Below are 22,877 nucleotides of genomic sequence, written 5' to 3' on the forward strand. Positions count from 1 at the left end.
ATACAACAGCCCCTCCTTAACACATTGTCCTGTCAGCTATACTTCTATTGTGTGTTTGTGGGAAAGAAAGTGCGTTGTTTACCTGAATCACGCTTTAAAACGGCCATCGCAGAGAGCGAGACAAAGAAAGGGTATATGTTTTTCATGTTGGGCTAGAAAAGCATTCAGCACACACACACACACACACACACACACCCATAAATCACATTACCTTAGAATCTAAATCTGATCCAGCCAGAATCCAACATATTCAACAAGTAACAAGAAAATTGACATGCTTTTTGTAATTATGACAAAAAAAAAAAAAAAAGCCATGTCAGTGTTTACTAAGTTCTCTCATTGTGAACAGTAAATGGACTGCATTTTATATGGCTCTTTTCCATCTGCATCAGACGCTCAAAGCGCTTTACAATAATGCCTCACATTCACCCTGATGTGAGGGTGCTGCCATACAAGGTGCTCACTACACACCGGGAGCAACTAGGGGATTAAGGACCTTGCCCAAGGGCCCTTGGTGATTTTCCAGTCAGGCTGATTTGAGCTGAGGATCCTCTGGTCTCAAGCCTAATGCTTAACCACTAGACCATCACCTCCCCAAGTAGATGTTTCAGACTAAATTACTATGTGTTTTTGACCATGAAATGCTAAAAATATGGTGGCGTATTCCAAGTATTGGCACTTTGTGCAACATATTTCAAATTATGTGTGTTTAAATATAAATTGTATTTCAAATTGTGCAGAATGGAATGTGTTTTGGGTACACCATAATTGTGGCATAAAATTTCAAACAGCTTCCAAAACCTTAAAAAAAAAAAAAAAAAAGTGGTACGTCAAAATAGGAACCCAGTGACAAAATTTATGAAATTGGTTTTAAGTTTTACAGTGATACTCCTTGATTTTGGTAGCCCAGGTATGAGACAACAGACCCTTGTGTGAGGAATTTATGACATTTATCCAGTTTTATTGTATGTGGATGAACGTCTTTAACACCTTTCTCCTTATGTGTGTAAACACCTACATGTCTCAGCTTTATTATGATGAAACAACAAAATTCTCTAAAACATCGCTCACCCACTCAGTGCACTCCACTGAGCCTGCTGCCCCGTGATGGCACATTTCCAATATTCACATGACTTTCTATTCACTACTAATGATGTCACTATTGTCTGGCACCATTTAGCCATAATAAGCATGCAAACAATGCTTGACCTTGAACGCTCAATCTCAAGCACAATGCCATACTGTGAAAGCCCAAGTAACTCAGTGTTCATGTCCAACAGTAACGAGGTCTATCTCAAGCTGTTAAGCCACTGTAGGTGGTCCAGGTTTGGGTGACCTTTGGTTTCAACCAAATATGGATTTGACCTTGTACCTTGAAGGTTGAAATCCATCAATGGGAATTCTGAGATATTTTGATAACAGAATGACAGACAAATGCAGGTGAAAACAGTAAGTCATCTGACTTAAATATCATGATACAGTGATAAGTTTAAAAAGAAACACGATTGCACATGTAACATGAGACTACAAGAAATCCTGAAATACCTCAAAGTTAGAAGTTCACACGTCCTACTTTCACATCTTTATCCAGATGTGCTTCGAAATGTGATGGTGTGTACTGAAGATTTCCCTGTAACTGACAAGGAAAATGTCACAGTCAATCAGACAGTGGGTCTGTGGAAATCTGTGAGGAACTCCATAAAAACTACTGCATATTCACATCTGAATTTTTTATTCTAATAGATACAAATGAAGAACAGTGACCTCACACTTTGGACCATGATGGCATTTTTAAACATACCATAATTTGCAGTTATTCTTTGACATATCATCAGTTTAGGAAAGTGAGACGTGGCTGTGCTTACATGTAAAGCAGCTTTTCCTGTGCCTGATATTTATGAAGCCTTCATGTTCATGGCAGCACCAGGGCCCTGAAGGTCACAAAGGTCACAGCTGCTTTGTTCACAAACTCTGCAAGTTTGTTAGTTTTTGCTGGAAAAAGAGGCACGGCTGCAAACACAACTTGGCCTTGGCAACGCCAGTGATTTACGCGTTTGGAGTTTGCGTAAACACACGCGCGCGCGCACACACACACACACACACACCTGGTACACATCACTCAGCTCTTTACTCTTTTCATCTGCCTCTAAAAACACACACGCTCACATCAGTAAGACACTTTCATACTCCACCGCATCAATCAAGTGCAAGCACTGCACACACCCGCGCGCTCGCGGGCCTGAAACCGGAACGGGATCCGGTTACGGAAACAATCCCGATCCGCGTCCCAGCCGCGTGGGAATCATTAAACAAGCAGCAGAAACACCTATGGAGCATTTCCAGGCTTTGGAGGATTTTGGAAAAGGGCAAGAGAACCGGTGGTATGAAATGACACCAGAGCAGAAAAACAAACGCTCAACTGATTTCTTTTTTCCAGTTTTAGAACCCTAAAGATGCGTGCCTCTGTTCCTCGATCGTCTCTCCTGTCTCACAGTTTCACTGCACATGCATTTTATTTTATTTATTTTTGGGGCGTGGGGAGGCTTTCGGACCCGCTGTAGGACACAGAGGGGAGAAGGACAAGAATCAAATGGACAAAGAGAAGAGGAAGAAGTGATGGAAAGACAGCAGATCGGTCACGCCTCTGTGCGTTCAAACGCATCTGTCACACCTGATTCAGTGATTTAATTATTTATTTTAATTTATGCATTTAAATAAAATAAAAAAAATCCCATCAGAATTCAATGAGAGAGCGTGATGGGCAAGCTGAGACAGACACGGTGGACAAAGAAAAGCAGCAGCCGTGTGCGCGCCTGCAGCTGAACGCTGGAGTGATTGGAGTAAATAGTAAATTACCTTCTGCCGAGGCGCCTCCAGCCAGCAGGCTGCAAAATAACACAATCCACAGGTATGACATCATTGGACCGAGGTGTCCCTGGCTCCTTGACCTTGAAAATGGACAGCGAAGCGGTTCTCAGGTGGAGGTGTGCGTCGGTGCGCTCTTGCGCGTCGGATGTAAACCTTTTTGGCGTCTCCAAAGAGCTCAGTTAGATGCTGCGCTCAGCGCGCCGCCGCAGCTCATCTTTTTGTCTGGATGGGAAGGGTCCAGTTTTTATGGAAGGGGGGCGGGTCTCTTCTCCCGGAGACACACAGACAGATGGTGGCTTCCTTTTCTTCAGTGCCAGCAAAGATCAGCAAACGTGGCCTGGACTGTCGTTAGTTTCGTGCATAAATTAAGCTGATTCATCAAGAAACTCTGAAACATATTCATTTCCAAATCAGGGAATCACTGTCTGTGTCCACCACCCCCGCAATTAGCAGGATAGAAAGCACATTTCACCTCTGGTACTGAGTTCTTGCACATATAAAGTGAGGACCAGAAGCCTCCCTGGACCATGTTGACACCCACAATGGCTTTGCAGGATTTGTACCAATGGCCAGTTGTAAAAGTTGCCATAATTTCACCAACGTTTGAGTCTGGGAGCATGTGATGCTGCGCTTTGCTGCATCCACAACACCACGGAACCTCCTTGGGTCCTGGATGGCAACCAGCCAGGCAGACAAGTGGTCCGTTCCCACATCTGTAATGTAACCATCTATCTGCTGCAGCCAGGTGAAACGTGGACATCTCCTTGGTCTTCTCCAGCTTCTGAGGTTGTCAACACTCAGGCACAGAGAAACAGGCCACATGGCCAAAATGTCTTATAGTGGACACTCCTTCACAATGCAAGTTATACTCCTCATCTTAGATACAACTCATTCCAACGGCACCCAAGAGACCTAGCACCAAAGACATTCAGTCATCACCTTAGGTCACTGGTTAGCATCCAAGTCTCACAATCATTCAGCAAGACAGGCAGCACCAGGACCCTAAAGACTTGGACTTTCATTTGCCTGCAAAGATAACTGCAACACCTCTGTCTAGTGACCTCATGGTTCCACAAGCTCTTCCCAAGCGATTCTCAGTCTCAAAGGCTGAGGACCCAGAGACATACACTCAACAAAAATATAAATGCAACACTTTTGGTTTTGCTCCCATTTTGTATGAGATGAACTCAAAGATCTAAAACTTTTTCCACATACACAATATCACCATTTCCCTCAGATATTGTTCACAATCCAGTCTAAATCTGTGATAGTGAGCACTTCTCCTTTGCTGAGATAATCCATCCCAACTCACAGGTGTGCCATATCAAGATGCTGATTAGACACCATGATTAGTGCACAGGTGTGCCTTAGACTGCCCACAATAAAAGGCCACTCTGAAAGGTGCAGTTTTATCACACAGCACAATGCCACAGATGTCGCAAGATTTGAGGGAGCGTGCAATTGGCATGCTGACAGCAGGAATATCAACCAGAGCTGTTGCTCGTGTATTGAATGTTCATTTCTCTACCATAAGCCGTCTCAGAGAATTTGGCAGTACATCCAACCAGCCTCACAACCGCAGACCACATGTAACCACACCAGCCCAGGACCTCCACATCCAGCATGTTCACCTCCAAGATCGTCTGAGACCAGCCACTCGGACAGCTGCTGAAACAATCGGTTTGCATAACCAAAGAATTTCTGCACAAACTGTCAGAAACCGTCTCAGGGAAGCTCATCTGCATGCTCGTCGTCCTCATCGGGGTCTCGACCTGACTCCAGTTCGTCGTCGTAACCAACTTGAGTGGGCAAATGCTTACATTCGCTGGTGTTTGGCACGTTGGAGAGGTGTTCTCTTCACGGATGAATCCCGGTTCACACTGTTCAGGGGAGATGGCAGACAGCGTGTGTGGCGTCGTGTGGGTGAGCGGTTTTCTGATGTTAATGTTGTGGATCGAGTGGCCCATGGTGGCGGTGGGGTTATGGTATGGGCAGGCGTCTGTTATGGACGAAGAACACGTGCATTTTATTGATGGCATTTTGAATGCACAGAGATACCGTGACGAGATCCTGAGGCCCATTGTTGTGCCATACATCCAAGAACATCACCTCATGTTGCAGCAGGATAATGCACGGCCCCATGTTGCAAGGATCTGTACACAGTTCCTGGAAGCTGAAAATGTCCCAGTTCTTGCATGGCCAGCATACTCACCGGACATGTCACCATTGAGCATGTTTGGGATGCTCTGGACCAGCGTATACGACAGCATGTACCAGTTCCTGCCAATATCCAGCAAATTCGCACAGCCATTGAAGAGGAGTGGACCAACATTCCACAGGCCACAATTGACAACCTGATCAACTCTATGCGAAGGAGATGTGTTGCACTGCATGAGGCAAATGGTGGTCACACCAGACACTGACTGGTATCCCCCCCAATAAAACAAAACTGCACCTTTCAGAGTGGCCTTTTATTGTGGACAGTCTAAGGCACACCTGTGCACTAATCATGGTGTCTAATCAGCATCTTGTTATGGCACACCTGTGAGGTGGGATGGATTATCTCAGCAAAGGAGAAGTGTTCACTATCACAGATTTAGACTGGTTTATGAACAATATTTGAGGGAAATGGTGATATTGTGTATGTGGAAAAAGTTTTAGATCTTTGAGTTCATCTCATACAAAATGGGAGCAAAACCAAAAGTGTTGCGTTTATATTTTTGTTGAGTGTATTTGTCACTGCCAAGATAAGTGAATGTCTCTACAAGTTCACCTCTCACCACATGCAGATACACTTCTGATGACTTAATCCAGGAAGTCATTAAAAGCCTGAATCTTAGTCTTGATCCAGGACCATTTCAAACCCAGACACTCTGATTCCTCACTCAGCTTCTTGAGTGCTGCAATCAGAGTATCCAGTCTGCGATCCTCGCCAACAAAAGCAGCAAAACAGTGGTTTCTCATACCCTACCCAATAGCCCAGTCTATGCAAGGACTGAATAATGCAGGAGCCAGAACTCACCCCTGACAAACACCAGTTTTCAGTAGGAAAAACTCAGTCTCTGCCTCCACCCCACACAGCACTCACAGTATCTGTCAATAGGCTGCCTATGTCCAGTAGCTTCTTGGAGATCCCACAAATTCTCAGGACGTCACAGAGAGCAGTCCGATCAATTGAATCACCAACATTCCACAAATAATTTGACTAAGCCAACATTTTGTAAAACGTCTTTATAACACAAAGGTCTGGGATTACACAAAATGTTCATTATACACTCAAAAAAACCAACATGGGTGTTTTTTAACATGTATCTTCTATGATATAAAATCAAGTTTTATAGATGAACACATTCAAATCATGTAGTTTTAACATAATATGCAACAACTTAAAATTTAACTTGTTCATTGAACATAATAAAGTTATGGAAAGTATTTCCACCAAGTAAAATGTGTTAATGTAGCCAGAAACAGTTTTGCTGAGTGACCTAAATGTAAATTTGTTGTCAACATGATGAATTTGCGTGGTTGTTATTTAATTATCACAGGTCAGACCAACTAGATTTTTAAAGGTAAATGTAACAAAAAAAACAAAAACTAAGTGCCTTTGGCTGCTCGCTTGTTTGTGCTTGGGGTCGCCACAGCAAATCCACGGTGGATCTGCAAAAATTGTGCTGATCCAACACAGTAAAGTTAAGTTGACATGTAACCGTACTATTTTAAAAGTAGTTGTAACTACTAACAGGGCAGGGGTGGTGGCCAAGTGGTTAGTGCATCTGGTTTCAGTACAAAAGGTTCCCGGTTCAAACCCCACCCCTGCCACATTTCTCCATGCAATGTGGAGTTGTGTCAGGAAGGGTATCTGGTGTAATTCCTGTGCCAATTCAACATGTAGATCCACCTCAGATTTGCTGTGGCAACCCCGAGCGCAAACATGGGAGAAGCTGAAGGGACTTTTTATTTTTGTTACATTTACCCTTACAAATCTAGTTGGCCTAAACCATGGTAACTGAGTAACAGTAATGCAAATTCATCATGCTAACCCAACAAATTTACATTTAGGTCTACATTTACCTTTTCAAATCGAGCTGGCCTGAACCATGGTAATTAGGTAACAGTAACACAAATTCATCATGTTGACCCAACAAATTTACACTTAGGTCACACAGCAAAATTGTTTCTGGCTAAGTTAACGCATTTTACATGGGTGGAAATACTTTACATAATTTTATGTTCAGTGAGCAAGTTATTTTTTGAGTGTATATGTATGAAATTTGTCCTTTGAGGTAAATTCAGATTTGAAACTAACATCTTTACATTAAAAAGTGCCACAGAAATATAAACTGAAGTGATATGAATGTACTGTCGCTGCAAGCAGTGATGAGATGGCAAAGTTGACCTAGAAGGCTGCTGAGAATGGATCCACCAGGCAGGAGGAGAGGGAGGACAAAGAGGAGATTTATGGATGCGGTGAGGGAGGACATGCAGGTGATTGGTGTGACAGAGGAAGATACAGAGGACAGGGTGACATGGAAATGATTGCTCTACTGTGGCAATGCCTAACGGGAGCAGCCAAAAGAAGGTAGTGCTACAGAACTGGAGGTGTAGGACTGTCCTCACTACGTGTACCAAAAATTCACTCCCTTTTACCATATGGTTATAACGTTGAAGTGAAACATGGTGGATGGACACAAGCACATATTAATACTACATTCCCTGACCTCGCCTGTAGGCCAACGGGGCACAATAAAGACAGACAGGCCTTTCAAGTTGCTTGTGAAACCTTGCTGCTAATCACAGAGTCCTGATGGCCACTGTTGCTTTGTGCATTAGCGAAGCAGCAGTAGCAGGCTATTGTTTTCCACGGTGTGTGTCTGTCTGTGGACAATATAACTCAAAAACAGCTGGATGGATTTCCTTCAAATGTGGTGGGAATATTCCATGGATAGATGTCGAGAAGTGATCCGATCTGGGATGTTTGGTGAAAGGTTTAAAAAAAAAAAAAAGATTGGGGCAGGGGGTTGTATAAATCAACAACCAATAAGCCATGATGGATGATCTATATCATATATTGATCTGCAGAATATTTGTGATTGATCAGTATGAATAATTTCAGTTGAAAAGTCATATGATGAAGCACCATTACAGACATCTGGATACTGAGATTAATATTGTGGTGTGTAGCGCACACAGGATATACATCATCCCTCTTATGCCTTTTATAACTCTGGAATAACGCATCCCATTACCACCACTGTACTTTACTTGTACACCTGTTGCTACAACTACTTGCGCACACCAGCGGCTGAAAGACAGAGTGTGTGCTGTGCGAGCCCATCAAACCCTCCCGCGGCAGGTGTCGGCCAAATTCCAGGTGACATGCACGCACATCCAACACCGCTCGCATGACACTTAGAAAACGTGTGGCCATTCGCGCTATTAACACAAACAGTCAGCAGACAATCTCTGTTGCGCTGGCAGTGAAATTTGTCAAAGTGCCCCACGAGTGTGGCTTTGGTGTGTCTGCCGACAGAAGTGGCTGTAGAGATCTGTCATTCTGGCCATCCCAGCTGGACAACATGTACCATGTTTGGACGGACATGGACTAACAACTGCCCATTGTGGCACGTGTCTGCTTGCCGTCATCACGTGGACATAAATAAAAACAATGCTGTGACGACAAGCTGCAGTGCAAGTGCGCACGTGCACGTTGCAGCCCATTGACAGGTTGCCCCCAGAATGAAACGGACCGTCAGATCATAACACGTAGTGGGTGATTTGATTGTCACGTCACTCACGTGAGCTCTGTTCCACATGAGGCAGTCAGTCCTGCAGCGCGCTGTCCACAAGACAGGCGTGTCGGGCTGGCTGGACACGCGCCAGCAGATGTTGACATGAGACGAGCGAACTGCTTCTCATTCATGCCATTTCATGACTGTACCCCTGTGACCATGGGTCATCTACAGAGGAACAGACAGATCATATTTGTATTGCCCACTTGATAAGAGGAATTTAATATAATGCGATGTTTTTATATGGTGTATGGTTTATTTTTTAAATATGTCCATGTCCTTCCTGATATCAGGCAGTTTCCTGCACCTTTCATAAGCCAGTGATTGCAGCTCAGTGGTAAAGTTTATGACTGACATTCAGAGGTCTTGGAAAGCATGGGTTCAAATCCCATGGGTGGCATGCAATTTTTTTTTTCCCATAGCAGCTGCACAATATGGTTACACATCGACATTGCACTGATGCTTGCACTGTGTTCCCGAATGCAGGAACCGTCACAACATTTTAAAAATTTTTTTCCTTCACAGCAGCTACACGATGTGGTTACACATCGTGCAGCTGCTCGCACTGTGTTCCCGCGTGCATGCCTGCCCGTCGTCGCAATGTACTAATTAATACATTATGTGTTTTATAGAGTTGTCATTGTCTCCCTGTACAAGAACAAGGGCGACAAGTCCGACTGTTCTAATTACCAGGCCATCACTCGCCTCAATAGCAGGTAAGATTTTGGCTCGAGTGCTGCTAAACAGGCTTACCCCTACCATAGCGCGTGAAAATACTCCCGAGAGTCAGTGCGGATTTCGGGCTAACAGGGGAACCACCGACATGATCTTCGTCCTGAGACATATCCAGGAGAAGTGCAGAGAACAGAACATGGCCCTTTATGCAGCCTTCATAGACCTAACCCAGGCTTTTGACACGGTCAGTCATGAGGGTCTGTGGAAGATTCTTGCACGCCTTGGCTGCCCTCCAAAGCTCCTCACCATCATCCGCCAGCAGCATGAAGGCCAGATGGGACAAGTGAAGTACAACGGGACTCTGTCCGGCAGCTTCCCCATCTCAAATGGCGTCAAACAAGGTTGCATCCTCGCGCCCACTCTGTTCTCCATCTTCTTCAGCATGATGCTTCGTGAGGCCAAAGAAGACTTGACAGACAGCATCTATATCTGCTTCAGAACCGACGGAAGTCTGTTTAACTTGCGGCGCCTTCTGTCCCACACTAAGATCACAGAACAGCTAATCATGGAGCTGCTCTGCGCAGATGACTGCACCCTCATCGCCCATACGGAGCAAGCCTTGCAGCACATTGTCAACTGTCTTGCTGAAGCAGCAAGAGCCTTCGGCCTCACCATCAGCCTGAGAAAGACAGAAGTGCTATATCAACCGGTCCCCCATACAGCATATACCCCACCCCAAATCAACATCGAGGGTACCAGCCTGAATGCAGTAGAGCACTTCACGTATCTCGGTAGTGTTATCTCAAACGACGCGTCTGTTGCCAAGGACCTAGACAATCGCCTTGCCAAAGCCAGCAGTTCTTTTGGTCGACTCTCAAAGAAAGTCTGGCAGAATCATGCACTGCGCCTTTCCACAAAAGTGCAGGTCTACAGAGCCATTGTGGTCCCTACCCTCCTGTATGGAGCTGAAACCTGGGTTCTGTATCGCCAGCAGATCAGATTACTCGAACGCTTTCATCAGCGTTGTCTCCGAAACATCTTCGGGAAATTAATTCTCTTTGGCGAGGTCAAGGAAGGGAGACGAAACCAAGGGGCCCCCAAAAAGCACTATAAGGACCAGCTGAAGAAACAGCTCTCCCTTGCAGGCATTCAGCATCACTCATGGCAGCATCTAGCTACAGATAGACTCAGCTGGCATTCCAGCATCAAATCCGCCAGCCTGAAGTTTGAGGCAGAAAAAAGTGAGGCCTCACGCCAGAAGTGTCAAAGACAGAAAGAGCGGGCCGCAGCACAAGCCCAGCCTACTCAAGTGTTCATTTGCCCCAAGTGTAACAGGTCTTGTGCATCCCACATCGGACTTTTCAGCCACCAGAGGACTTGTAGAAAAGAAAGGAAAAAAAAAAAAAAGGCCTTCCCACTATCCTCGTGAGGAAACTGCCAAGAGAGGAGTGTTTTCTTTTTGAAATGTCAAATTTCCATAAAATTAGAATAATTTTAATTGTATGCATGTGAACCACAATTTTTTTTTTTTTTTTTTGGCTTGTAGCCCTCTGTCCAGGATTTATGGCTCTTCAAAAGGAATTGGAGCACCTCTTGTTTAAGAACAAAGTAAACAAAGGCATAATACAAATGCTTCATGACAAGTAAAAATATTAATTTATGACTTAATTCATGCTCAAAGGTTTCTTATGTGCTCTACTGCTTCAAATAAATGTTGTGGGCGTCACAGAATAAGGCTGTGTGCTTTAATGACATCTGAATGACAAACTTGAGATTCAGAAATTGGAACTGTGAATAAAAAACAGACAAAATGAAACATACTGTACACTAATAAAACCTACAACAGTGATCAGATTTAAATCACATTATCTTTCACTCAAAACACTACATATGAAATAAAAAAACATTTATTAGTGTCTGAGCACAATTACAAAAATTCCCCTTTTCACGTTTCATTACAAAATTCATACATTACAGTACAATTCTTTTATATGAATAGTTTATTTTTAAAGGCAAGATTCTGCAGTAGAAAAGAATGTGCAATTTCATCTTTTTCTCACTGGATCAACATGAGACAGAGCAGCACTCTGAAGATGCAACATATTTAGTTAGGTCTGCAGTTTGGTCAAGAGTTTTCCATAAACACTGACTGATGCAAATGCACCCAGCTCAATCATTAGCACATGAACAAAGACATGGTCATGAACACTGCATCAAACCAGCCGTTTTTTTTTTTTTAATCCTCTGCTTTATTATCAAGGATGTCTACTTTTTGGCAAAAAAAAAAAAAAAAAAAAAAAAATCCTTTTCATCTGGTTGAGTGTTTTATTTAACAGAATTTAACCCTGACCTGTTATATCATTCTTATAATCCATTTATTTAATTCTGCAAAAACTAAGGTCATGCACCTTCTCGTTTTACGGTCTTGTGTGCTGAACAACTGCCATTTGGCAGATTGCTGATCCTCAGTAACAACTGCATAAATGCCTGATTAAGCATGAAGAAATGTATGAAAACCAAAAACTGAAATGACCTTGCTTAAAATTTGCCTTGTTTCTGAAATCCGTATAATCAAAGTAGAAGTAAATCCCTTCAGCTGCTCCCTTGTTTTGGGGCCACCACAGCAGATCAGAGGTGGATCTGCATGCTGATTTGGCACAAGTTTTACACCGGATGTCCTTCCTGACGCAACTCCATATTACATGGAGAACAGCCAGGGGTGGGTTTTGAACCGGGAAAATTCCACTCTGCAAACAAGCGCACTTAACCGCTTGGCCAACAGAAACCCATTTTTCAGGGTGTTTGCTCACCTCCTTCAATTCAGTGCAGAGTGACATTGAGGAGGCCTGGCTTGAACACACTGACAGATTGGTTTTTACCAAACAATAACATACTTTGATGGAATGACAAAGAAGTCTTTTAATACCAAATAGACACGGTTATGGTGCTGCTCTTGGCAACAAGAGTATTATTTTGTCATATTTCACTCACACTATAATTTTGTTACCAGAAAACTGTTTACAACTTAATGACTGAAGCCTTAAATGCAGGACAAAACATTTATTATATCTGCTAAAGCAGAACTTTTAGATCATTTTTTCAGAATGAGAGATGTGCAATAAAGACCACTTATGAGCAGTTTGTGCATTGTTCATGCATAGATTGAATTATACAATTTTCTGCTTAAAAACTGTATTAAGCAAAAAATGAAGGGCCACACCTCTAAATAAATGGCATAAGTGGGAAATAAAGATCCACTGCACTTGTCAAAAATAATTCTGATAAACCCATTTATATAATTATTTGTGTGTATGTGCGTGTGTTAGTGAGAGTCCAAGAATTACATAGTGAAAAAGAGACAGCAAGCATGTGACAGTCAAGGTCAGTGATTCTACTCGTATGGCACCCAAAGTGAATGCAAAACTGTTTTATGGTCACCATTTATAAAGGATTGGTATGTTCTACCCCTTCTGAACAGCCTAATAGATACTGATTTAAGGTGTGGGAGAGAACGCCGGCTGGATGGTGTCTCACATTTTGCTGAAGCACTCTTGGCATTTGACCACACCTGGCTCCCTGCAAACAGTGGAAGTGAGACAGAACTGTAACATTGAGCACAAAGATGGCGCAAACAAGATAACGGATTACAAACTTCAAAAACAAATATACTTTTAGACAACAAAAATTTCTGAGCAGCTAACAACTATACACACACCACTGATGTTCACAGCTACACACCTTCTTACACATGCTGATCTGCATAATGGCGTAGCTGATTAACGCTTCCCGTAAATCTATATCTTTTTGCTCCTTAAATCGTTCTATGTCTTCCCAGGCTGCTCGGACAAACTCCCTGAAGACAAAAAAACAAAACAAAAACTGTCAACTGTCATGCTTTACACACACACACACACACACATTTATCAGAGTGTGTATTGCTGTTGTGCTCTTATTACTGGCATATTTTTCTTTTATTATTGGAGTTTATTTTGTTAGTGCCTTCACTCCTGTGAAAGTCCTATGTAGTTACTATAATTCTAATTATGAATAACAAATGCATAATTATTTAGTATATAAATCGCATCCTGAGTATAAAGTTGCAGGGTCTCCCAAACTTGTAGGCGAAGTGGAACTTTACATTGATGGTAGGAGTTTGTCTGTCTATATGTGACCCTGCGATAGAACCGGTATGCTGTCCAGCATGTATGTGATATGAGCACTGATGCATTTGCTCAATGTCTACTGTAAACTGGACTTAAGAAAACCATTAGAGTGTTCTGTTATACTCTGGTTTCTGAGACCAAGTGCTGTATTTTCTTTTATATCTTACCATTATCCTACTGTGAAAAGAGAGACTGAAAAATAATTTGACATTTCAACTTGGGCCTTAAGGCTATTTCACAAGAAGGCGGTGATTTCCCCACTGGGTCTGGAGTAGATTTCCTGCATTTGTTCAGTCCCAGCTGGCAATCTGGAAATTCTCTGTATGTGCCACAGGGACACACTGTGGTTATAGATCCTGTGTACAATGACAAATTTAATTGGTACCAGAACAAAAAGGATCAATTAGCAGCATGAATGTGAAGTAACGGAAATGATCATTTGTACTTCTCCGTTCCTTCAACATTTATGAAATCCACCAAAATGTTTACCAAAGCAACAAGAAAAAGTGAAGTGCAGATAAGTGATCCTACTCTAGATAATGCTGAAGCTTCCACTTTAATCCATGTTGAGATATATCACCATGCCTTATGTGAAAAGGCCTTTCAGTACCAATGAGTGAAATCTGTGACTTTAAAGGGGGGGGACTCCGCCCATAACTGTAGTGATTTGAGCTTTAAAGTTGTGGAAAAGGTGGGCAAAATGAGATGTGAATAAGAACAAAGTAGAAGAAGAACTTGCTGGCACTCTTTGTTCTTCTCTTTAAGCATTTCATCTCCCTCTTGGATACTCTGCTCCAGGGCTGCCAGCCTGCTTTCCCTCTGCTCCTGACTCTCCTGGCCAAACAGCTTAGTGGTCATCCCCTTCAGAGAAAAGACACGCACCGTCTACAAACACACAAACACGCACATTAAAATATAATGCCTAATATTTTACTCACAAATCAGTTTTTCTGATGTTTTTATAAGGCAGATGCCAGTTACTAGTTTCTCAATATAACATGGTTTGAAATTGTGCCATCTCAAAACCATGGCGATTGTTGATATGAGCTCTGTAAACAGTGAGTTTTGTGCAAAATTGTACCTGAGGCTGGGGGTGAGGGGTGCGTTTGCACAAACTCGCCAAATATTACGTTTGTCTGACCGGCCACTACAATAAAATGTCTGATTTCCTCACAAAGAATAAATCTCCTGGCTGTCCCTCCCCCTATCCTTGTGTTATTTATTAAATATGTTCCTTGTCAGTTGATGTCTGGAGCTTTTTCATCTCGGCAGCAAAACATAAAAACAACAACAAAAAAAAACATGTTACGTGCACAGTCAGTTTTCAATGCTAACCATGCAGACAATTTAGTTCACGAAACATTTTGCACAGAGTTTATATATTACTCTGGCACTCTTAGAAGCTTCAAAGTTCCTACCTGTTTAAATCCAGGGGACTCTGCAGTTAAATAATCAGTTTGCTGCTGTCCATTTTTTTTCTGCTTGTTAAGATAAAACATCCATAATTTTCCAGTCAGCCTCTCACTGAAAACAGTGGAACATCCCAAACTGTTGAGGACTGTAAACACATGAACAGTTTTCTTCATGTTTACATCCAGAGGCACTGTGTGTACTCATAGTGTGTGTCCTACTCTCACACTCAAAACAACAAACAAATGTCCAGGCACCAGGAAAGTGCTCTGTCTGATCTCACCTCAAAGTTTTGAACATGCACCAAACCTCTGACGAATTTTGCGGACATCAGCTGACAAGGAACTAATTTGCAGATGGAAAAAGTCTTTTGTCTGACAAAAACAGACAAAAATTGATAGTATCAGCCACAGCTCCTTATACTGGCATCTTCCTTAACAGGTAACCGTGTGACTGGGGATTGTAGAAAGCTAGCATTGTCATGGAACACTTCCTGTTTATGCACAAGTGTTTCAAAATCAGAGCACGTCAAATAGATACTGTCGTCACAAGTCAGATACAGAAGAGATGAGAAAAACATTGTGAAAAGTAATTTTTCTGGTTTTTTACAACGTGTTGGGGGTCAGGAATTAATGTATATTAGGTGGGTGTTTAATAAATTTAATTTAAAAAAAATTAATTTTAGGTGAGTATTTAACCAACATTCTTCAAAAAGAGGGTGGGGTTTTACATTACCCTGGGCTCTCAGACGTGCAAATATGGTGCCGTCTGTAATGGTGGGAATTTTTTTTTTTTTTTTTTTTTTGACTATAGCAGGGTTGGTGGTCAAGTGGTTAATGTGCTTGGTTTCAGTTCAGAAGGGTCCGGGTTCACAATCCCCACCCCTGCCACATTTCTCCATGTAATGTGGCAGTTGCGTCAGGAAGGGCATCCGGCGTAAACCTGTGCCAATTCAACATACAGATCCACCATGGATTTGCTGTGGTGACCCGAGTGCAAACAAGGGAGCAGCCAAAGGGACTACTTTATATGACTTTGAATCTATGCATGTCTTCATACACAAATATACAAACACGGAGTAACAGCTGACATTTGGTTTTTGAAAGACTAACTACAAGATGAAAAAGGACTACTGAACTACCAAGCTCTCTTCTGAACTCAAGGTAATGTCATTTTACAATAAAATTAATCAAGAAATAGATGGAGAGCAAATACTTTACTCTCCTCAGGCCAGTCAGCAATTGACAAGCTAACATGAGAGGGTCCTCTCAGTAATTCACTGTGATCAGAATTCAAACAAACTCCACAGCCACCAAGTTGTTTACCAAAATGCATTAAGCTTTGACTCGTGATGGCTAAGATGTTGGTGAAACATTATTTCTGTGCTGCAGTAAGTAATGTTTTCTTTTTCAAAAAGGTGACAATTAAATGCACTAGAACTTAATGCTTTGCTTTGAATTGGCTCCAACAAACTTCAGTGGTTAGCCATAACTGCTAACATTGTGGAAGTAGTGTTATTGTGTAATATGAAACATTTTTAGCACAAGTATGTCAACAGAAAGCAAGTCAAAGAATATGATGCAGATTTCTGAGGTTTCTATAGGATAGAGAGTCATACGTCATGAAAAATCCTCCTGTGCACCATAAGGTGTTTAACACTTTCATGAATGAAATTGTTTCCATGTGCCCGTGTGGGTGTTAAGAGGTTTACCCCAGTAGCTAGCTCCTCTTTCTGTGTTTCTTATGAGCCAGATCCTGAGCTACCATCTCCAACTCGTACTGGATCAAACTCGGTTTCCGACAGACAGACCTTACACACACAATGCATAACATAATTTTTTTTACTGTGTTGCCAGCCATTTTCATATGGACATACACAGAACAACATTACCTCAGCTATTAATTCCCACACTGTGGAGATTACATGGCCTTGATTTTCAGTACAGTTTAATAATATATTCACTCCGGATAGTAGCAGTCAATCCAATTAATGGATGTAACCTGACAGATTCTCATTGTTTAAGGTAATATATGTCTGTCTCGCTCTGACGCATACAATCCCCCCACTTCAATTCATTGGAGACTTCCTCTGAGCCTACCAAGTGTACAGTGTACCAAAGCCCTGAACCCCCCCCCAAGGCATGGAACAGGTAGTTCAGTGGAATACGGAGTTGAGCTATCAAGATGTAGACCTGGCTTGATCTTGGTCACTCTCCCCATCTGTGTCCTTGGACAACAGGCTTAATCTGTACCACTGTTCCAATCCACCCAACTGTAAATGGTGCAGGAAGTAACCCGAATCAGACTGGCATCACATCAAGGGGGAGTCACAGTCTTAAATCCGGCTTCCACACTACAGAAAGCAGGGCTAAGCATGGGCACCAACTGCATCTCCAGTCCTGAGTATATACGCCTTAGTTCCTTGGAGACTCCATCTGAGTGTCACCAAAACTAAAGATAAAGTCTTGAGTCACAGCTAAAATGTAACCAAAATCTAGTGTGACCAATCAAACTACCCTACCGGACGGCGTCAGTGTAGAAAAGGTATTCTTTCAGCTGATCTGAGTAGTGTTCTTCTTCTTCCAGGATGTCATCGATTGAGGCAGCATACCTGTGGACACACCAACTCATGTTTGCAGGTGAAGTCATAAAAAGGGTACTATGCATAGCACTGCATTATAATGTGTGTAACTGATAACTGCAGCGTAATTCAAGTGTAATAAATAATGACAAATGAGTGTAATTACATGTCTGTTACTATTATTATGGGAACGTTTCAGGTTACACAACTGTAAACCAGCCTGAGTGTATCTATACATCTTCTACTTACGTGTCCATGTGGTGTCCAGCACCTGCAGTCCGTTCTCCCATCTCCTTCTCGACAGCACTCCACTCACTTGTCAATAAGAACAGCACAGTGCACATGTTAACATTACTGGTACAACTGTACTACTGGCTCACAAACCTTTTAAACAGAATTTGAGGTATCCTGCTACTCTCTAACATAATTACATTGGGGGGAAAAAAACAAAAGACTGAAAAGCAAAATAGCAAAGCAGAAACTGCTAATACTGCAAGGTGGTGTATGAGTATGTACACACATTTGTAAATGTTAACACAACTGGTTTCACCTGAATACTCTGCCGTAGTTACCATGAACCTTGTACACTCCATACAGCCTATCAGCACTTTCTAAGACAACGAACACTGCACCTTAGCACATAATTTAAATCTCTGCATGATGTCAATCTACTTCTACAGATTCAAATTATTCATTTGATGCACTTGCTTGTACAGGCTAATATAAATATTATAAGAAGGATTTTACAGACTAAGTGCCACTGCTATGGGGATCATGTTAGCCGTCTGCCCCCTAGTGGTCAAAACAGTCAACAGGAAAGTATGCAGACAAATACACTTTTACCAGCTTTTTTTTTTTAATGCAGAAATCCCACCTAATAAAGTGTCAATGGTTCATGTCCAGAGCTGAAAAGAGACTGTGTTTTCATTTAAGCCATATCACACTGCTGTCACACCCCAAAACATGAGACAGTGGGGCTTCTGAGTTGGCAATGGAGAAAATGTTTGTACATTGTGCAGCATTTCCTTACTGCAATAACTCCTGGTGTACAGAGAGTGGAGGAAAGGCAGAGAGCAACAAGCACAGTATACTGACATTTGTTCATTGCTGTGTCTGTGCCTCAACACCTACTTTTTTCCTTCATTTTGAAACGTTCTCACTGATTGGCATTTCTGAGGGAGACTCTGGTCAGACACCACTTTCTGCAGACAAATGTCTGCCAACTCCTGAAGCAGCTGTGAGTTGCTGTACTCAGTGGCAAACAGCCTGCAGCCATGCTCGCCATTGGAGTTGCTGTCACCTTCTTGTCAGTGTGAATCAAGTACACCTCTCTCAACTTGACACCTCTAACAAGACATTTTTGCACACAGAACAAGCCAGGTGATATTGTTTTTAAACTAAATCCATCTAGAGACAAAGTGAATGACAGTTCTTCCCAAGTCAGTTTTTCTGAGATGAATCCAAGCTTGATGACAAGAGCTGCGTGCATTTATTCAATGTCATGCAGCCACAAGTGGCTGAATAGATTTGCATAAACAAGCAGGTGTAGAGATGTACATAATATAGTGCTCATTGAGTGTATGCATGCAGAAATGGCCAATGATGCATGTCACAACGATCTGGACTGCAGGTATTTGCATATCTGCATGCTTTGTGTCAGATCCATGTTCCCACTGTGGCGAGCGTCATATAGTACCAGAAAGCACAGCGTAGGAAAAGCAGAGTGTGCAAACAGTTTTCAGCCTGTCAGCACAACTTCCATCATTTTCTTTTATTTTGTCATGGAGGAAGCATCACCTCAACAATCTGTCAAAACCCTGTACGACTTTTGATTACCCATATTTTTTTTATTCACAGTCAGCAAAACGCAACTCTGATGTGCAGCATTTTTTTTTTTCTACATTAACTGAAGGTTCACATACAAAACTCACCGCCCGCACCCTGAGCAGCTGGGAGATGACCGTGTTCAGTTCGTCACTGTAATGTTTTAGAGCGGTGAATCGCCTGGAGAACAAACCAAATGGGACAAAATTCTGATACTACTGCACCGCATATAAAACACTTATTTCAGTTGGAATTGTACAACAGTAAATTGCACGCTTCCATAATCCATTTGGAGAAAGAAAAAAAAAAATCTTTTCAATTTAAATGGTTTTCTTGTTGCGGCAAAGCAAAAAGTAATGATGATGGTGGAAAGAGATGAGAAAGGGCTCAAGCCCTTTCGCATCTCCATGTAATGTGGAGTTGCTTCAGGAAGAGCATCCGGCCAAATAAACATGCAGATCCACATTGGATCAATTGTGGCGACTCCAAGTGAAAATGGAGAAACCGGAAGAACTTATTTTTACTTTGGGTCTGTCCTATGAAACGGGGGTCAGAAAAGCTGATACACAGTTTTGGTTAAAAGTACATTATATACACACGTTGCTGCATACCTGTCAGGGTTCTTGACTCTGTACATGGCACTCAGGGACTTCAATCTGGAGTCAACCTGTGAGGGAACACATGAATACAAGAGCTTTAGAACCAAGGGGGAAATGTATGGTGTCACTTTGCATACAGCTGAGAACAAATACTCAGGAAAGCGTACTTTGAAGATGATCCAATTCTCTGATCACAGGAAGCCATGTCACTGGAACACTTACAATCTTCATTACATTACCATCACAAATAGTCAGTTGAGCAAATAAAATGTTATATTGTATTATACTTGACTAAACATGAAATGCAATCAGATTTTTTCCCAAATATCTCATACAGAAGACCAATTTGTGCCACTGTCCATCAGTATGGGGAAAAAGTACATTTTTGCATAATGTGGCTAAACTGGCTGTTGCTTTCAACTGGTCTGCTAACATTAGCAGCACACAAGCTACAAATGTGAGTCCTGTGTAATGGTTGTTAATGTAGTCATATTTTCGACTGGACTTAAAGGTGAACAGTGGCAAGCTGGATTATGCGGCAGGTGTGTTCAATGCTCACTTTCAATATTTCATTGTACTTGTGAAAAACTAAGTCCAATCAATCAAGAAAATAATATTAATAGTAATTTTAAAAAAAGTTGCAGCTGCAGCAAGACAAAATATGTACCTTGTCTTGGAAACCCGTCTCCAACACTGCATCCCTCCACCCCTTCTCCTGAAACAGATGACATATTACCACACAGAATTCTAACAATGTGCTTTTCTGAGTGACAGTAGCACCATGGAGAACCAACAGAAGGGTTTTCACTAATGAGACTATGCTGCAAAATTGGACCAGAAAGGACAAACAATAAATGACGTTTTAAAAGTTTCCAATTTAACCAAACACACCATGAGCTGAACTGCTCAGTAAGTAAGGCCAGCTACTGAGGTTGGACAGATGGCCTATGACCCTGTTCATTCATTGGCAAATGTTTTTCCACCACTGGTCCACAAACCAAAAGTAGCAAATAAGCACAAATCTGCATGATATGGCATTTAAGCTCACAGACAGCAAAGTATGTGCCCTAGTTGTATTCAGTTTTTAAAAAGTGCCAGATCATCAAAATAGCTGTGCGCATTTCCCAATGGCCATAATCACAAACACATATGTTTTACATACAGACAACCATGAAAATGCAACATAAATGTCTTGTTTTTTTTGCTAATAAAAATATAGCTGAAAGGCAGCTTTGATTCCATTGTGATGCTATTTTTCAAATTGCACAAATTGCTGAATTGTTCAACAGGAAAGCTCAATGCAGATAACTGAGATGTTGCAAAGAAAATTGGGGTACTAAAGCAAAAATGTGTAATTTCCTAGCATCTTTGATCCAATGTATGATCATTCAGTAATACAGTAAAAAGAAAAATTACTCCTACCATGTTTAATGGTCAAGATTTACACAAACAAATTAATATATACAAGGTCTGTGAGAAAACTAAGATTCAGACGGCTTTCGGTGGCTTTTCAGTCGAGTGAGTATCTGAGAAATTGTTAACAGCTTGGCATGTTCCAACTTGTCCTGTGAGACTTCCAACACGGAGGTGTTGTTTGTCCAGCGGCATGAGCGGCTGCGTCCCAACGCGCGAATCCGTCCGCACGTCTTTCATTACAAAATCTCCTTTAACAGTGGAATGTCCCGATAAAGTGCTGATCCCGACCTCTTCTGAAACTTCTCTGCTCGTCACACGATGTCCTGCATCAACAGAGCCTTAAATTTGGAAGTGATCTGCTCGTTCCAGCCTGTCGATGGCCGCTTGGGGCACGGTGCGCCCTCCGCCACCATGGGCCGTTTTTAATCCAGTTTGAATGGTCCTTAATCCGTGTGATACCGATAGAATCTTCACCGAAAGCCATCTGAATCTTCCAAATGGTTTCCATCTGGCTGTCTGGCAGAGTTTCTGAAAAAAGTTTCATGGAACAAAGCGGCAGTCACTCCGCCATTCCTAAACAATAAAAATCCGACGAGGGGGGTGGACCAGTGCTCACTCAAAGCCTGCCCACAGGCGAATGACGCAACCGACAGGCGTGAAAAAACTCACGCATGCGCACAAAGGTTCAAGCATGTCTGATGCAAGCGCACATGATTCAAATCCATATAGTTTTTGAAAAAAATAAAAGGTCGGATACTTTTCTAACAGACCTCGTATACTGCCATGCAACAGTTGTGTGTTTGATGTGTTTTCAAACTGAAGCAGTTGTCCAGTATCTGATTTTTTTTTGGTGCTCTCCATAAAAAGTTTCACAACAAGACCGTCTTGCATAGTTTTGTGGTTGTGGTATTTTCCTCAAGTGTGACTGTGCATGTTTGCATATACTTGGGTGCTAACCTCTGTAAGAAACAAAAAGAAGATTTTGTCATTGGACAGGACAGGATGTGATGCAACACGCAACAGGAAGTTCTCCAAGCCGACTCTCCTTCGCTCAACAAAGTCTGGGTCGAGGTTGTCTGCTGCGAGTTTGTGCCAGACAAACTCTGCCTGCCGGAGACAGAATCCAAGAAGCAAAAGCAGAAAGTTCTATCACAAATGTTCTGCGGTCAACAGAGTCTTAACCAGCAGGTTTACACATTATGTACCACATCAATTTTAAAAATTGTATTTCTTTTATCAATTGTATTCCTGTTTTTTTTTTATCTTATTCAGGGAGTGCCAAGATGGCACCGTTGTGTCTGGCTGTTCGTCTGCTGCTCTCCAGTCTGTTTGTTATTTTATTGTTTTTAATTTATGCTGTTTTTGAGTCAGAGGCACAGCGGGTGTATGATCGCCAAACTCTGCTGGATCTCCAGCCCCCGGTTCGTGGTGCGGTGTGGTTATCAGCGGGTGGACAGAACTTTCCGCCCCCATTTTTATTGGAGGTGCCGGCTTTTCTGTGCCGTGCTCCTGCGCTGCCTTTCGGCCGAAAGCGCAATCATCGCCGCGGGAG

The 22,877-nt window shown here is 42.2% G+C and overlaps 1 protein-coding gene across 1 annotated transcript in view; it reads right to left on the reverse strand.

Annotated features, from left to right (window-relative positions):
* snx4 (sorting nexin 4) overlaps positions 1–22,877 on the reverse strand; it is a 62,165-nt gene that overhangs the window by 15,932 nt on the left and 23,356 nt on the right. Inside the window, exons 4-10 of the mRNA XM_034186404.1 lie at positions 22,283–22,432; positions 20,577–20,624; positions 19,922–19,977; positions 19,414–19,490; positions 18,037–18,097; positions 17,736–17,801; positions 17,427–17,516 (exon numbers count right to left, since the gene is read on the reverse strand). Of these exons, the coding sequence (XP_034042295.1) occupies positions 17,427–17,516; positions 17,736–17,801; positions 18,037–18,097; positions 19,414–19,490; positions 19,922–19,977; positions 20,577–20,624; positions 22,283–22,432 (548 nt within the window). The remainder of the gene's footprint in view (positions 1–17,426; positions 17,517–17,735; positions 17,802–18,036; positions 18,098–19,413; positions 19,491–19,921; positions 19,978–20,576; positions 20,625–22,282; positions 22,433–22,877) is intronic.

This window comes from Thalassophryne amazonica, chromosome 14, assembly GCF_902500255.1.
Source record: "Thalassophryne amazonica chromosome 14, fThaAma1.1, whole genome shotgun sequence".
NCBI classification, from domain to species: Eukaryota; Metazoa; Chordata; class Actinopteri; order Batrachoidiformes; family Batrachoididae; genus Thalassophryne; species Thalassophryne amazonica.